This window comes from Protomyctophum bolini (assembly GCF_963924005.1).
Source record: "Protomyctophum bolini genome assembly, chromosome: 2".
NCBI lineage: Eukaryota > Metazoa > Chordata > Actinopteri > Myctophiformes > Myctophidae > Protomyctophum > Protomyctophum bolini.
The window spans coordinates 6966604-6983997 of NC_137863.1; the positions used below are offsets into that span (position 1 = coordinate 6966604).

A 17394-nucleotide genomic window follows, 5' to 3' on the forward strand; every position below is an offset into this window, starting at 1 on the left:
CACCTGCAGGCTTATGTTTCTGGTTTGTCTTGTGTGTGGGCGTGTGTGTGTCTGCCTGGGCGTGGCGGTTAATTACCAATGATGCAGAGCTGCCTGCACCTGTAGCCTCGGTCCCAGCCTTGGTACACCTGTGGTTCAACTCCCTATGGTTCAACTACTCGTCATCAAGCTCAGCAGTTGGACGCTCTTGTCCCCCCCCCTCCCCTCTCAGCCCAACACCTGCCTGCCAACTTGGCCTTGATGCTTTTTCTGTTCTTCTAAAAAAAGTCAGATGGGTTTGATATGTTGTGTGATTTAATATTGTTTTGCTTTCATTATTGGTGATTTGATAAGAGGTTTAGCCTAACTGCATTCTTCCACTACATTTATAGCTTTATTTATATCATAGCCCTACTTATATAATAGTATCTATAGCCTATAACATTTTTACATGATTTTATTTGCAATAATTTAGTAGTAATAGTAATGCTAGTACTAATACTGGCTAATAATAATACTAATACTAATAATAATAATACTTTTTATTATCTTAATTGTATTGTTGAAGCACAACTCCCTGTTGAACACATCCCACCATCATTTCGCTGCTTGTTTGAGCAGCTTGTGACTGCAACTTGTTCCTGTTCGCAGATGACTCAGCACTGCTGGTCTCGAACAGGAACAAGCTGCAGGTTGAAAAGGCCCTCAGCTCTGAACTCGGTAGAATCTGCACCTGGCTCGCTGATAACAAACTATCTTTACATCTGGGAAAAACTGAATCCATTCTTTTTGGTTCAAAAAGGCTGATTCTTCTTGATTAGAGTGGGTGACAATATTATCACACGAAAATATGAAATTATGAAATCTTTCCGGACTTCCAGTGATAAAATGGCCACCAACGTAATAAAAAAGGTCAACCAAAGAACAAGATTCCTATACAGGATCTCCTCACTGGTCAACAAAAACACCTTGAAGACCCTAACAGGAGCCCAGCTAGTACAAGGTTTCTATGACTATGCATGCACATCTTGGTACCACAGCACCTCAAAGGCCCTTAAAAGGCCCAAAACAAACTGGTCATGCTACTACTTGGCCTCACTCCTCGAACCCACCTCACCCCTGCCCATTTTGACAGACTGGAATGGCTTAGGGTTGACGACAGAGTACAGCATCTTGCACATAGACTGTAGATCTTGCAATGGGTCTGGTCCACAAGATTCGATTCAATCAATCAATCAATCAATCAATCAATCAATGTTGTAACCCTGGGAAAAATAATAATTCAAATGCATAATTTGCTGAAAGTGATTTTTGCTATGTTTTTTTTATGTTTTTTATTTCTTATTTTATTTTTTAATTTACTATGTTTTATTTTGAGTTAGTGTTTGTAAACAATTGCCTTTAAGTATTGCCTTTGTTAAATGTTAAATGTTTGTCTGTGTAACAGGAAGACTAGCTTTTGTCAAGGCAAAAGCTAATGGGGATCCTTATAAACAATAAACAATAAACATCAGAAAGACAGTAGCTGAGACTGAATTCCATAGGTCACTAATATCGGTGTAGCCGTAGAGTAACACATTTCGACAAGGAACCACTTTCTGCGTAAATCCTTTGGTATTTTGGATTCGCGGAGTCTCCGTAGTAAGACGAGAAGCAGCATTTCGCTTTCGCGGTTCTGGCGTGTTTACATGCCTTTTTACAGTACGGTTCTTACGCAAAACCACTCAACAGCGACTGACGATTTGGAATATATTAATGATTTAAGTCGGCGGGCGAGTGTAGAAGTATTAGGTAATTGTTAGATTAGGCCAGGGCATTATTTATCTTCTGTTTGACAGTTCGGGAAGGTGTGTTTATGCGACTGCATGCATGCCGTTCTCATGCACAGCGTTACGGTTAACCATAGACGAATACAGCCAAGAAACGATCACAAAGTGACCGTTTTGAAAGGTGAAATAGATTCGGTAACTCGGACAAGGTCGGTCGGGGCGGGGGGGAGGGTGGGGGGTTAAATTCAGCGATGGACGGCGGTGCCCGGAGACCCGGAGTCCGCACGGCGACGAAGAGGCCTGGAGCTCGGCTGTCTACCGAGCAAAAAGATGGCGAGGTTTCGGAGCAGGAATGCCCAGCCGTCTCCGCGGACAGACCGAAGCCACCCGGCGGGGTGGTCGTCGGGGGCATCGTGCAGAGGCGCCCCTCCGCCACTAAGTTGGTCCACCAGCGGCACATGCCCATGGAGCCGCTGAAGTTTCAAATCCCGAGGAGGAACAAAGAAAAGATAGGTGAGGACGTTGTTTGTTTTATGTCAGCGAGGGGAGTTAAAAAAACACGGATGTGTGATTTAACATCAACATTTTTAACATACCGGTACCCAAGTAGTGAGAGTTAAATGGTAAAAGTGGGATCATGGTTTCTCAGCTGCTGCTGTCATATTTTAGTGCTTTTAAAAGTGTGTGGGACACTGGGATTGGTACTCCTTATCCTTGATCCTTGATTGTTGTTATTAATAGCACCATTTGAACAAGCCATACAATGTCAAACTTGGAACATTGTTGTAATAACCTTATAACAAGAAAGAGTCAAATGGGGTTGTCAATGGCTTGGCTTGACTTAAAAGACAATTAAGCTATATAACTACTACCGGTAAGTTTGAAGTTAGTGTGTGGGCGAGCTGGACTTTGTTTTGGGAAATGGCTTTTACCTTGAGCTGTTGTTAGGTTATATTATGTCTCTAAAAGAGAGTCATTGTGACTTTATGATGTGCGTGAGCGCGTGCACTAATGCTGTTGATCTTGACTTTTTGTTTTGGTAAATATCCTAATATGTCTGACCTAATACCTCTATCGATATAGTGATGATAATATCGTATTATCATGTGATTTTTCTTTTTAATTGTTAAAAAAACAACAACAGAAATAGCAGATCTACAACTACAATCACAGTGACATGTGTGAACTTGTAGATCTCCTATTTTTCCAAAACTTTGCTGTACTTTGCTTCCATGTTTAGCTCCTCTCAGCTTTTTGAATAGCCCTAGATACAGCCACAATACCCACAATTAATATTAATTTCAGCTGCTTTTACCTGTCAAAATAGCAGGCTCTTGTGAAAGGGGTTATTGCCACCAATTTCTTGACCCTTGCATGATGCTGTCATGTCATCTAGGGCTGTATATCGTTATCGTATCATAATTTCCCAAAGTAGAATCTAATTCTGCTGTCCAACACGATGATTCAACTATACTCCTCACAAGTTATGAAACGTAACTTTGGTCGATTATTTCCATTAATACCAGTAAGACGCCTGAAGGCGAGAATGGTGCACGCTTCCGCCTCGTTGACGGCAGACTGCTGGGCGAGCGCTGGCGCTTTGGCTGCATGGGGGGTCAGATCAACATGGAATGAATTCTGTACTGGCCATATAATGAGCATGTCTTGAGTGTATAGGGTTTGATGAGGTCAGATCAACACATATGGAGATCTAAGGGTGGTAGCGGGGACATTCTCTTGAGTGTACAGGGTTTGATGAGAGCCCAGGTAGGGCCAATAGTGATGAAATCAGGGATGATGGGCTTAAGGTTAAGGTCGCAGTTAAGGTTTACTATGACATCAGGGTCTTTACATCTCTATCCCTGATGATGTCACATGATGTCACGAGACCTGGACACATTATGGTGCCCGACACATACTGGTTCCCGACACACTGACGGGAAATGCTCGATTCCATAGTTAAATGCTACCCACATGTGTGTTGTTCATTACACGAATGCCTGGTCCTTACAAGCTGTACCTTATTGTAAAGGTGACGATAATCAACGATAAAAACAATATAAAACCAAACTTTTTGTGATTGTCACAAAACAACAATATCTATATTATCGTATCACAGGTTTACAATTGTAAAACGTTGTGTGCTTGGGACAAGCACACACCGTTATACTGTTATACCGTTATACTGTCTGGTATACTGTTCATAACATAAACATTAGGGCAAAAAGATTAATCTACACTAGGAAAATAAGTCCAAGGCCAGCCTGATAACAGGCCATGATCATGCCTTGTTCAACAGTCTGATGGTAGCCGAATGGAAGCTGTTCATAAACCTGGTGGTTTGGCCCTTGATACTATGGTAGGCCGCTTTGCCCGGCCACAGTTGTTGTTGGGATGGTGATGACCATGGCAGTGTCCGGACTCCCCATAGTTGCACAGAATTCAATTCACTGTAAAACTAGAATAACCCATTTTGGGCGGGAACCCCTTTTGGTGTTAGCATCATGTTATGCTTTAGCTATTGAAAAATAGCAGATCTACAAGCTTGTAGGTCTGCTATTTTTTTTAAATCGAAGAACGACTGACATAGAAACATGGCTTTTTCATAAAACTGTCAGGATGTAGAAAACATTTTTAGAATCTGATCTCAGGTCAGAAAAGCAGACAAGGTGGCAACTGGCAACAGCTCCGGCAGTGGTTAGGGGTGAATAGTTGGGGAAAAGAGACTCTGGTCAGATTCTAATCGAGCCCACAAACTCATACTCTGTTGATGTGTGTATATAATAACTGTCTGTCTTTCTTTCTATCTACAGAGTTGTTCCAGTATGTATCTAGTGAGTCCAGGGAATATGAGGATATGTTGAACATCCTGTCATCCAGCTACAGAGACGCAGCATCCACTGGTACATTTGTATACTCCAGACCACGCCTAGTACACAACCAAAAGCTGGAAACAGAGGTAAGCTCTCTCTGTCTCTGTGTCTGTCTGTCAAAAATGAACATGAAGCTTGGCTGAATGAATGAGGAAACAGCAGAATGCCGAAATGAGTTTGCGATGTCACAACCACTTGTAGAGATAAATGCTGTGGTGCACACACACACACACACACACACACACACACACACACACACACACACACACACACACACACACACACTTGGGATACTATTTACATTATGAAGAGAGGATACAATTTTCTTTTTTGAGTAATGGAAATAAGCGAATTAGCACTAAAACCCATTGAGGGCTTATGGTAGGAGAAATAGCCAATAATGCGCTTTTGCACAAAATAACTCCTGGACCTCTTTGGTGGGGATGTAACAAATACAAAAAAGGTAAGAAATTTCTTACCTTAAGGCTTAAGCCTTCTAGTCCGAAATTCTCCTGATAATTTAATGTTTGTTTTGTCACAGTTTGTTTTACATCATCATTACATCACCTAATCAAGATGATAATAGCGCCCCTCACTTCACACAGGTGTGATCTTTTCCTGCTAGGCAGACTGGAAGTCAAATAATTTTGTATGGCTGGATGAACATTCTAAGTTTTGTAATAGTCGTAAAAAGTCATTGGTCGGTCAGTAAGAAAACATCATTCAGTACACATGCACACAGGCACGCACACACACATGCATGACATGAGAAATAAGCATTATTCTTTGTCTGTGTGTGTCAGTATGTGGAGAAGAGGAAGGAGTTGAAGGCAGACAGCAGAACAGACAAAGAACTGGAAGACATGTACTGTTTCCTACTGACTGGTGACTTTGAAAAGGTAACACCTACACACATACGACGCATTAATAAATGTAGATTTCAGATATTTCCTTTTCATAGCAACTCTGTGCTAGTGGTATTAATTTATCCATGGGGTGCCTTGACACTCTTGTTAACCCATTTTGGGCGGGAACCCCTTTCGGTGTTTTAAACATTATGTTATGATTTAGGTATTGAAAAATAGCAGATATACAAGCTCATAGCGCGCCACCGAGTGACGAGCTATGAGCTTGTAGGTCTGCTATTTTTGAAAAATCGTAAAAATGTGGCGCAAATCTTTGAATATATATTCTTTTAAAGTGAATGTTTTTAACTCTCGTCTAAGCTGCATTGGTTATGATATTGATCATGGTCTCATGCAGCTGTGAACACAGAACTAGGTCCTCATGACCTATCTAATATACTTTTATATCTACTACAGTACATACGCACACTTTCTGTCTGACTTTGGTTTGTGAATATTTCTGTCACTTTTATATTTCTTCTCTTTTACATTTATTGTGCGTGTCTGTAGTCGAAGGAGGTCTGTGAGAGTGGCCTGTCGGTGGGTTACAGCTGGATCATAGCCCTGGGAAACCCCAGTAAAGGTATGAACACTACAGTTTTATTACAATTTAAGTTTTAGTTTTAGTTTAAGCATAGTGTCTGGGCACAACAGTGTGTTGCGGGTTCGAGTCCTGATCCCGACGACCTTTGCTGTGTGTCACCCCCCCCCCATCTCTCTCCCTATATCCTTTCACAACTACTGTATTAAAGAGACAAAAGATCAAAATATTTGTATATAATAATATACCGGTATATCATATTGAATATATAGTATATTCTTTTTTAATATAAAGTATTTGTGCCATGTAACTTAATTTAACTTAATTCAAAATCATTCTCAAATGAGATCAAATTCACAATTCAGACTCATTCGGGTACAGGCTTTAGTTCCGACATACTATTGATCCGAAACCTCAATCCCTAACCTGACCATAACCGCAAGCACGGGAGCAGCGCATGATACTATTGATCCGAAACCTCAATCCCTCACCTAACCATAACCGCAAGCACGGGACCATCGCATCACATGTTCCCACGCTTCGGACCTTTGGTGTGTCGGATCTGCGTGTGCACCCCACTCATTCTATGGCATCATTGTTCATAAGCCTAGGACGGTGATAGCAGTTTAAAGACCATGTGAAATTGTTTTTCGTAAACATCATTATTACCATAATGGATCAGCTCATTTCAGCTTGCCCTATGTTATATTATTTTGAATCAATTATTAAGTGTGATTGTGTGATTCAACGTGTTCTACCGAGTCGGGCTTGTCAGTCTGGTGTGGATGGCATGGCACAGGAGGGCGTCATTTAAAGCTGTGTCGCTTGCAGTCACAGATGGCTCTGTGATCTCAGGAGACCTGCTCCTGGGTAAGGTTACAGGCGCCCAGGGCCTTGCCAGAATTTGCAACTGGGGCAGTTGATTATTATTGCTTTCTTTCTTTTTTTTTCTTTTTTCTTTTTTATCCCACGATTTTGTAACCCATTTTTCACCCCTGTGTCAATTATCTAATGTGATCCTGGGCTCTACACACCCTCCGCCAACCTAGTCCCCATATATGGGGGACAAGGGGAGAGCAACGGACTTGAACTCATGCTACCTTCATGCCTGAGTGTCCAAGTTGCTCCTTTTCACCTGACAGGGTGAAATATTATTGCTTTCTGTCAGTCGGAGGCCTTGATATATTATCTGATTGGTCAGTAATTAATAGGGTATTTGAGCTATTCACCATTTCTTCATCCTGGTTTAGTAGCCCTGATTCAGTTACTCAATTGTGTGTGTGTGTGTGTGTGTGTGTGTGTGTGTGTGTGTGTGTGTTCTAGGTGTATATCTGTCGAAGTATTCAGATTTGCTGCAGATAAACGCTTTCATTCCTGGAACTACAGGAGAAATTGTCATCTGTAAAGTCATGAAGGTAACACAATTGTGGAATGGAACTTCATTTGAATTCCTGGTTCAATCAATTCAATTCAAATGTGAATCTGACAAACGCTTTTGTAATTTTTCCAGGGAAGCTTTCAAAATGGTCTACCTGTAGAACAAATTAAAGCAAACAAGTTGTTAAGTAAAAAATAAATGCTATATATTTAATTAATTTGAACTAATATGTGCATTAGTAGGCCTAATTTATCAGGTAATGCACTGTTTTTTAGAAAATCACAGTTACTGCAGAAACAGTTGTAATTCCCTACTGGAAATTTATATTGTTAGCGTTTTTTCCCCCTCTCCACTCTAAAAGCGACAAGTGTTTAATGCATACCAAATTTGTTTGTCCTTAGCCTCTGTTCTAGTGATACCCTTGAAATATGTATTTTTCTCACATCTCTCTCTCTCTCTCTCTCACACACACACACTTATAGCGTTTTATTTGTGTCGTTGCAGGGTAAAGTGAAGAGTATGTATGACAACATGTCTAAGAACCTTCTAGACCCGACGCCAAAGTTTGACTGTCACATCTCCAAGAACGCCTCCAAGGTCACCTCACTCACATCCTACAGAGCTTACGAACTCTCACAGGTACCTCCTTCAGTTATTCTTCTCCCTCACCTCCTCTCCTTCACCTCCTCTCCTCCTTCAGTTCTCCTCCTCCCTCACCTCCTCTCCTTCACCTCCTCTCCTCCTTCAGTTCTCCTCCCCCCTCACCTCCTCTCCTTCACCTCCTCTCCTCCTACTCCTCTCCTCCCTCACCTCCTCTCCTTCACCTCCTCTCCTCCTACTCCTCTCCTCTCCTCCCTCACCTCCTCTCCTTCACCTCGTCTTCTCCTTCACCTCCTCTTCTCCTTCACCTCCTCTCCTCCTACTCCTCTCCTCCCTCACCACCTCTCCTTCACCTCCTCTTCTCCTTCACCTCCTCTCCTTCACCTCCTCTCCTTCACCTCCTCTCCTCATTCACCTACTCCTCTCCTCCTTCACCTACTCCTCTCCTCCCTCACCTCCTCTCCTCCACCTCCTCCAGATACACAGATCATCGAATGGGCACCCTGTGAGATCGCCGATGTTATTGGGATGGAGGGTTAATTGGATAGGTTAATTGGAATTTCCTGGAAGTGCATTATGTGTCAATGGGACAGTAGGAGCATTTATTCACATACAATTAATCTAAACTGTACACACAGGGCAGTGCTGCGTCCACAACATTCATTGCTTTAATGCCTAAGTCATACTCTGTAGTAGGTATTGTGATGTAATCTACAAGCTAGCAATGCATCTTCCCAACCCCCACCCAGCTATCTCACAGGGTGAACTTTGGTCCATCCGAGTTTAACATCGGCAAACTCTACGGCAGATATGGAATTGTTGTCTACTCTAAGATATCAATATGGTATCATGAAGATGCCGGTATTTTACGCCCCTAGTGTTTACCTGTAATTATACACTGACGTATCGTATTAAGTTGCATTGTGTTAGTTCAGAGTAATGTGGATATATATATATAATGTTTCACCCACCCTATAAACCCTTATATATATATATATATATATATATATATATATATATATATAAGGGGTGAAACATTGCATAGCACATAGGTTACTGTCATGATTTGTTGTGTGGAGTACTCGAATTCAACCAAGACAGGCCCCGGCCACACCACACCATTCACTAAATTGATGTTCTGACGTGAATGACCAGTTTACCCAGCATCAAAATCTTGACGTTACATACAGTACACTTGTTACAAACAATTGTTTTTACAGACATCAGACCTGTGTTTTGCTCTTTTGTCTTCCTTCAGCTATATTTCTATGAGTATTCGTTTGATGAGTTGATCACCAGACCTCGCCAGGTGTGTCCCTATGCTGTCCTAGCGTTCCAATACAAAGGAAAAGACCCACTACCTAGCAAACCACTAGCTACCTCCAGGTATGCACAAACACACGTTTGTTTGAAATTAAAAACTGTTTTGTTAAAAACAAAAAAAAAACTAAAACTTTACCTAACCCTCACCCCACCCGTCCTTCCTCGTCGATGTTAATTAAGGCCCGGCCATACCTGGGCCCTCATCAAACCCTGTACACTGAAGACACTGCCACCCTTAGATCTCCATATATGGAGCTGACATGTAACATTCTATATGTTGATCTGACGTCATCAAACACTGTACACTGAAGCTCCATATATGGCCATTACAGAATTAATTTGCACTGGGTTTAGAAGAAATATGCTGATTTGTTCAGACACATATGACGTAAATTCTCCTTTGTGGCAAATGGACACGAGTTAAGGACAAAAAATCTGTAGGAGGGGTTAGTGCCCCTCAAAAATCACACCCGTGTGAAGTGAGGGGCGCTCTTATCATCGTACATCATCATGATGTAAAATAGACATTATGACGTAAAAATGTCCATTCATTGTCAATGGGAATTTAATGTTTGTGTAGGACAAAGTTTGTGCACATACACCAAAAGCTGGACATAGGAGGGGCTATAGGGCCCCTCAAAAATATACATCATGTGTCATATCCACATATAACAGGAGATTCCACTCATTAACACAATGCTTATTATTTTCACACCGCTGACAGCAAAGGTCAGTCTAATTAATGTTCTGGGTTCTCGTTATGTTACTATGAGTACATTTATTAATCTAATGTTGACTATTCCACTCAGTATTGTGTTTGATTGGCAGGATGGACAGCCAAACACCAGCCTGCCCTCCTAAAGGAAGTAATGGTAAGACCCGGGCAATTATTTGTTATCCGACAGGTTATGCTTCTTTGGCTTTGGTATAGCTCTGTGATTTGGGACTGATTTGATTCCTGTTTTTCTTGTCTGTCTGCCTGCCGGTCTTGTCTTCCTCCTTGTCTGTTTATCTCAGAGCGTGTCCAGTATATCGTATGGAGTGGAGACCTGGTGAAAGATGAGAGGTGTTTGTACCACGTGTCCCTGCAATCTTTCTCCCCTCCTGTCCTTCCATGCAAACTGTAAGCACTGACCATTACACATTACTACTTTATTGTAGAATACACTAGAGTAGGCCCAGACGGTTAGCTCAACCGTCCGGGCACCTAGCCAGCCTGACTGCGTGCCGCGGGTTCGACTCCCTATCCCGACGGCCTTTGCCGCGTGTCTTCCCCCATCTCTCTTCCCATTTTCTGTCAGTCTACTTTCATCCTATCAATAAAGGCAGAAAAGGCCAGAATACACTAGAATAGAATAAGCCTTTGTATAATAATTGTCTGACATAAACTCTGGTGGAGCATCAGGGGGGCCTAATGTAAAAACTGTGCTTTGCATTTATGGTAGTGTGTCCTCATTGAATCCCATGTTGAACTTTTATATGATGCAGACAGCTTTTAACAAAGAAGGCCGATATTTGTTTTCAGACCAGAGATGTTGGAAATTGGTTGCTTGATGTCTTTCGACCATGTGTCCAAGCTCCTCCCCCCTGCCCTGTTCTGCTGGAAACTATATGCTGGCAGCCATGAAGGTGAGGTCAAACTATCATTAATAACTGTAAAGGTCGTCCCACCAGAAAGCCATGAGGTCACACATAACTATGGTCCATGCATGGTCCCTCTAAGCAGCCATGGCTATCGGATCAAAATGATGAAGCACTGACAACCAATAATAGAACGTATTAAAATGTCTGTTTGTATATTGGTAAATGGTGCTTGTGCGTGTGTGTGTGTGTGTGTGTGTGTGTGTGTGTGTGTGTATGTTTGTAGTTGTGAAGAATGACATGTTCTGCAGCCTCCTGGAGATGACAGAAGATGAGAGAAGCAAGTCAGAGAGAAGCAAGTCAGGCAATGACCTAAACAGACTGCTGCAGCAGTTGGAGAAACACAACTTGGTGGGTACAGAGACTAACCCATTCTGACCTGAGATCAGATCAGAATATATAAATATGTTAATATATTTTCAATTATCTTTAGAGCTTATTTTTGTAATTCCTTTGGATAAAGTTGTGCGACTGTAAAGCCAAAACGGAAGTGGGGAGAAGGCTCCACTTCCGCTTTATATTTAACTCATGATAGCTCTTCCGTTGCTCCAGATTGTATGATGGAAGCATTTGAAAATTGTGAGAGGCAACAGTCTGGCACCGCGAGACTTAAGTAGAGTGTGTGCCGTATGTCTGCAGGTCCTGGTGGAGACGCTGAACGACCGAGGACTTCTCTTCCTGCTGTCTAGTGAACAGATGGCCACACCTACTGGTAAGACATCCCTTTCATGTGTCATCCATTCTATTGCCGATCAAGTATTTGCAGAGAGGCAGAATACTTATATTTACACTGAGGATTTTACCGTGTAGTCTCCTGCCTCCCATAGTTTAATGTGTGTCCGTTTGTAACATAATTATGGCTATATAATAATGATAAATCATGTACTATGCTGTACTTCCAGAGAGAGGAGACAGATGGAAGAGAGCTCTGCAGGCTTTGTTCATTTTCCCAGAGTCCAGAGATGTGGGCAGATCTGGTGAGCAGCACCAACGTTATAACGTACACACACTGCAGAATCTTGTTCATATACCACAGATGACTTTACTGTGCAGACACCTAATGACACATAAACCATCAGTCGACCTAAAATTGACTGATAGGGTTCAGAAACCAGTAGAGTGTGGTGTTGTTCATCCCAACTAATATATTAATTACATTTCCCCAAAGAGCATGTCTGACAACAATTGAAAAATATTGAGGGTTACCATTATCTGTGAATAAACTGAATTAAATTGTGACTTCCGGTAGTGTCTCCCTATACTTCCTCCCACGATGCCCCTGAGACTCCGTCTGTGATTGGTAGGTTGTCTACCTTCCTGCCAGCGTTACATCATGCCCTGGTGAAGGCCCGGGCCAACCCCCCCAGTGACCTCTCTGGTGGGGTTGTGAAACACGCCACGGACTACCTCTCTGGACTCAAAGACGGATTGGTAATAAATCATTTCATAAATAATAATAACCATGATAATGGTTGACACAGTGATAGATTAACAACGATAACAACCATTGTAGTAGTAGTAGTAGTAGTAATATTAATTAATTAAAGGACTACTTCACCACTTTTCAACCTATCTTCATATAACAGGTCCTCACTAATAATCGTGAAAAAAATGCATTTCTTTTCTACTCGGTCTGTGTCTCATAAGAGGGCTGTAGGCAGTTAATCCATCATCGATGGGGAATACAAGCTAATAAAAACTGCAGGCTTTCTAGTCCTGAAAGTTGCAAATGGAAGCCATCGTTCTCACGATAATGAAAATCAAAACATTTTTGTAAAAAAAACCTTGTTTAAAAAATGATCTGCCTAATGATGGAAGACGGTTTCTAAATTGCCCACAGCCCTCCTATGAGACACAGACTGAGTATTTTATCATGATTATTAGTGAGGACCTATTATATGAAGATAGGTTGAAAAGTGGTGAAGTGGTCCTTTAATATACAGTAATATTCATGAATAGTTTTTAATTTCTGCCTACGTTCTGCATGTATGTGTGCATGGACGAGCAGACCCGCATCTACCCGATGGGCGAGTACGACGCCAAGCTGGACGACAGAGGGAAACTGTTCCCGGCTCCCAAACACCACAAGGCCAACATGGAGGGATACCTGCGTAACTACCTGTACGGCCCGACCCTCTACCTGCTCTCTGTGGCGCGCGCCAGAAACCTCCTGGTCACCAACCTGGGCTCGGACTACCTGGAGCAGGAGAGGAAGAGGATGAACGCCGCCAGGCTGGGCGGCAGGCTGGCTCAGGAGGAGAGGGCAGAGTTAGAACAAAAAGACAGAGAGAGGAGTAATGGAGGAGGAGCAGAAGAGGAGAGGATGCAGGAGCAGACGACAAACTCTCAAAAGGTAATGGTAAGATTATTTATCGGAAGGAATAGTGCATTGTACAGTTTCAGCCATCTTTAACCCATTCTGGGCGGGAACCCCTTTTGGTGTTTTAAACATTATGTTATGCCTTAGCTATTGAAAAATAGCAGATCTACAAGCTACGAGCTACAAGCTACGAGCTTGTAGGTCTGCTATTTTTGAAAAATCGAAGAACCACTGACATAAAAACAGCTTTTTAGAATCTGATCTCAGGTCAGAAACAGCTTTTTCAGAAAACTGTCGGGATGTAGAAGACATTTTTAGAATCTGATCTCTGGTCAGAATGGGTTAAAAATGTTCCAGCTATGTGGGGTTGTCTCCCCGGGTTAGTGAGAGTTTACGTGAGTTTTCTTGCCGCTGTTCTTTCCTCTCGGCTGGCAAAATGAAAGGTGGTGAATTCACATTGTATTTATTTTGGACATGCATTGGAATCTTGTTTACATAGTGATACAGAATTACAACATTAGATACACTTGACTAGGGCCTTGATGTGCTGCCAGAAACACCACAGCAGTTAAGATAGCGATATAAAAAAGGAGTCATAAAACCCATCAATAACTATAGAGTGCTGAATGTGACCGATACAGAACAGCTTATAATCACAAATCTTTTGTAAGCTTATATATTGTACTGGACCGACGAAACATAAAGCCGACCCAACTAATTAGTTAATGCAAAAAAACAAAAACACTATGAAAGTGTTGCTTTTTCAGTATGACATGATTAAATGGTATAATAATGAATTGTAGGTAACGGTAGTAGTACAAATATTAGTATCTGACCGTGTGTGTGTGTGTGTGTGTGTGTTTGTTTTTCAGGAAACTATTTACAAGAAGTTAATGGATACAATGATGTCCCACCAGAAGAAGAAAGGAGAGGGAGAGATGGGGAAGAAGAGGAAGAAAGAGGAAGAGGTGACGGAGAGAACTTCAAAATACTTACGAGGAGGACAAGAAAGAATGCCAGGTGAGACTCACTGGAGACAGGATAGCAGGCGAGGCAGTGGCACATGGGACAGAATACCAGGCGAGACAGATGGACAGGCAGGCTAAGACACTTTATTGTAGTATTATTTTATTGTCCCCAGAGGGAAAATATCATAGCAGTGTTGGCAAGGGTGAAAACATGTGAAACATTTCAACAGTTTATTAACAATGAATACAATATATGTATTGTGGAACGTCTGTGACCAATGACCAAGGCGGGACGGGGAATTGCAGCAGTTTCAACGGGTTTTATTTCACCAACACTGAAATAATAATACAGGCGGTAAGAGAAACCCCACGTAGGTTTCGGGGACAAATTATATTCCACACAATGTCTGTTCCACAGGCGTTTCCTCAGCCTAGGGGAGGATGAGAACAGAGCATTAGATTTATTTTCAGGTTATACTATACAGTCTCTTGTAGCACGCTCCTCACTGGAGGGCTCTGTTTAATACCATATGACGGGACGGGGTTCCCTTGCTTCGGGTGACGTCATCAGTCTTCATCTTTATCTGTAGCGGGTCTTCTCTCCCGATAGCGGGGGGGGGGGGGGGAAGCATAAATCTTCGGTTCGTTCTCGGCAACTCAAATGAGCGACTGTATGCCATACAGACAGTGCTCAATATAATATTAAGGATATTATTAGGTTTCTTTCCGACCTTGTTAGATGAGAGTTCCGCGTCACCGTAGCTGTGGGCGGGGCTGTCTTCCTCCCGCAGCGAGATGCAGGGAAATGGGACTCCTGTTCCCTTATTGTTGAGTGGTGCAACCACTCCTAAAACCAGCAATGTCCGTGCGTATCTATCTATGTATGAGGCAGCAGTGCTGTGCCTGCTAATGAGAGAGAGAGAGGTGTGGGGGGACATGGTAGACATACTAGACATGCCCTACTACGAGGCCGAGGGCGGTGCCTAGCTGCCCGAGGCGGAGGAGGAGGTTTGGCACGTAGACATGCCCTACTACGAGGCGTCTTCTGTCTGACAGCGTGTCTGGTTGCCCTGGCAACGCAGAGTGTCGCTAGCGAGACCCCACAGTATATATACAAAATTATGGTTTTGTATATATTAGCGATAGCTACTTTCAAAATGACCAGCTCAACAAGATCTACCCACCGAAAAAATATATATACCATTGCTGAAAATAGTGTAAATATGTAATGTACCTGATGGGGCTTTGGAATATAGCGGAGCTGTTGTTACATATAAGACAAATGCACAAATGTCAAAATATGACTCCCCAGTCAAAAAACACTTTGCGTTTGAAATACACTCATGCTTTCTAAGGTGTGATCTGGGGCCCTAAAGATGAATACAACATCTTAAAACTAAAATGTATGCCAAAAAAATATATACTGCATATATTTTTTTCTTCTTTTTTTTAATGAAATTTTCTTTAAGGGCATGTCATGTGATCTACCTGCACAGCCTTTGTGATCTACTGGTAGATACCCTGAAGCTCAATTCCCACTGCAGCCCTCCCTGTTCATGTGAATGGGTTGCATGTGCACCTCAGTAATGGACTGCAAAAAGTGCACAAATTGTGTGAATCCTTGGAGTGACTCTGAGATGCTTGATGATAAACATGGACCCTGCTCTGTGTGTTCATGTCAAGCAGCAGGCCTCAACCAAGCCAACCCGAGCCCTCCAGAGGAGCAAGGAGAGGAGGAGAGTGAGCCCTGGTCGTTTGACAGGCTGGCCACCAGGCTGCAGCTGCCCACCAACTGTGACCTCGACCTGAGGACACAAGAAGAGCTGGAGGTAACAATCAAAGTCAAAGTTATACGATTTGTCACACACGTTACCGCAGTGAAATTTGTTCTCCGCATTTGACCCATCTCTTGGAGCGGTGAGCCGCAGCCAAGGAGCGGTGAGCTGCAGCCGTGCTGCGCTCGGGAATCATTTGATTAGTAGATTAACGACTAGAGATATGAAATTCCTCAATAAAACCAGATCTTTCAAAACCACCTGGTACCAAAACGGTCTACTACCATATTACAAATACAAAAAAAGTGTGACATGTAACAGTGTTGTGGTTTATTTAACTGGGATGCTGCCCCGTTTAGAATGGGTATGCACACCCCTCTGGTTATGCAGTACCTGTTGTACGTACGCGTTTTCAGAGTACTTTATTATTATCATCATATGCAGTTATGCAGACCCACAACCAGACTTTACTACAAATCTGCAATTATAGAAATAAAATCCACCTTGGACTGAACATTAAATAGAAACCAGGTTTTCCAGTTTCCACAGTTACTGTGAAAAGCCTGGTGAGGAGTTTAGGCTGGAGGTACAACTGACGATTCACAGAACCCGCAAATCTACATTAACACATTCATTTGCTCACTTTCGTTCCCCTCCTTACCCCATCTGACTGGGTCCTTAATACGGACCGTGACTCTTGTCTCACCCCCCCTCGGTCTTGGTCTTGACTTGGACTGGCTTTAGATGGACTCGAATACATCCCTATTTTTCCCATTAAGTGTGTGTGTGTGTGTGTGTGTGTGTGTGTGTGTGTGTGTGTGTGTGTGTGCGCGTGTGCGTGTGTATGCGTGTGTGCAATCAGTCTATATTGTGTATACTGTAGACCTTTGCCTCTTACAATGTTTGAGGTGCCAAACAAAACATATTTGTATCATGCGCCTGTACACAAGGTAACAACAAAGAACACCTTGACTCGCCCCTTTAATTGAGCCTGAATCTAGTTTGATCTCACATTTGATTGCAATTGTACAGTAATAATTTAAAAAAAATCAAATTAACTGACCCATGTTATTATTACACATGAGAGCATAAGCAGGGAGCAAAATGCTTCAAACCTGTTGAAAACAATTAGAAAAAGGAGCCTCTCGCTGCCTAGAAGCCTCAGGAGGTACAGACAGTAGCCGTTGGGGAATTAGAAGGTCTCCAGTTTGAACCCCAGCTTCTCCAGGCTGTGTCGTGGTGGCCCTGAGCAAGGCTCTGGGCCGCTAATTGTTCCCCTGTGCACTCAACTTGAGCAGCAAACGGCTGGGTCAAATACAGAG

General features: G+C 42.5%; 1 protein-coding gene across 1 annotated transcript in view; it reads left to right on the forward strand.

Moving 5' to 3' along the window:
- Window positions 1-1999: 1999 nt before the first annotated feature.
- The window catches only part of tasora (transcription activation suppressor a), a gene marked incomplete at its 5' end in the record, with an annotated part of 42496 nt that continues 27101 nt past the window's right edge, over window positions 2000-17394 (forward strand). The window contains 17 exons of the mRNA XM_080779492.1: window positions 2000-2261; window positions 4562-4707; window positions 5425-5520; window positions 6037-6109; window positions 7391-7482; window positions 7950-8084; window positions 9304-9431; window positions 10197-10240; window positions 10386-10491; window positions 10894-10997; window positions 11236-11360; window positions 11649-11721; window positions 11912-11986; window positions 12259-12440; window positions 13018-13362; window positions 14202-14349; window positions 15981-16126. Of these exons, the coding sequence (XP_080635618.1) occupies window positions 2000-2261; window positions 4562-4707; window positions 5425-5520; window positions 6037-6109; window positions 7391-7482; window positions 7950-8084; window positions 9304-9431; window positions 10197-10240; window positions 10386-10491; window positions 10894-10997; window positions 11236-11360; window positions 11649-11721; window positions 11912-11986; window positions 12259-12440; window positions 13018-13362; window positions 14202-14349; window positions 15981-16126 (2280 nt within the window). The remainder of the gene's footprint in view (window positions 2262-4561; window positions 4708-5424; window positions 5521-6036; window positions 6110-7390; window positions 7483-7949; window positions 8085-9303; window positions 9432-10196; window positions 10241-10385; window positions 10492-10893; window positions 10998-11235; window positions 11361-11648; window positions 11722-11911; window positions 11987-12258; window positions 12441-13017; window positions 13363-14201; window positions 14350-15980; window positions 16127-17394) is intronic.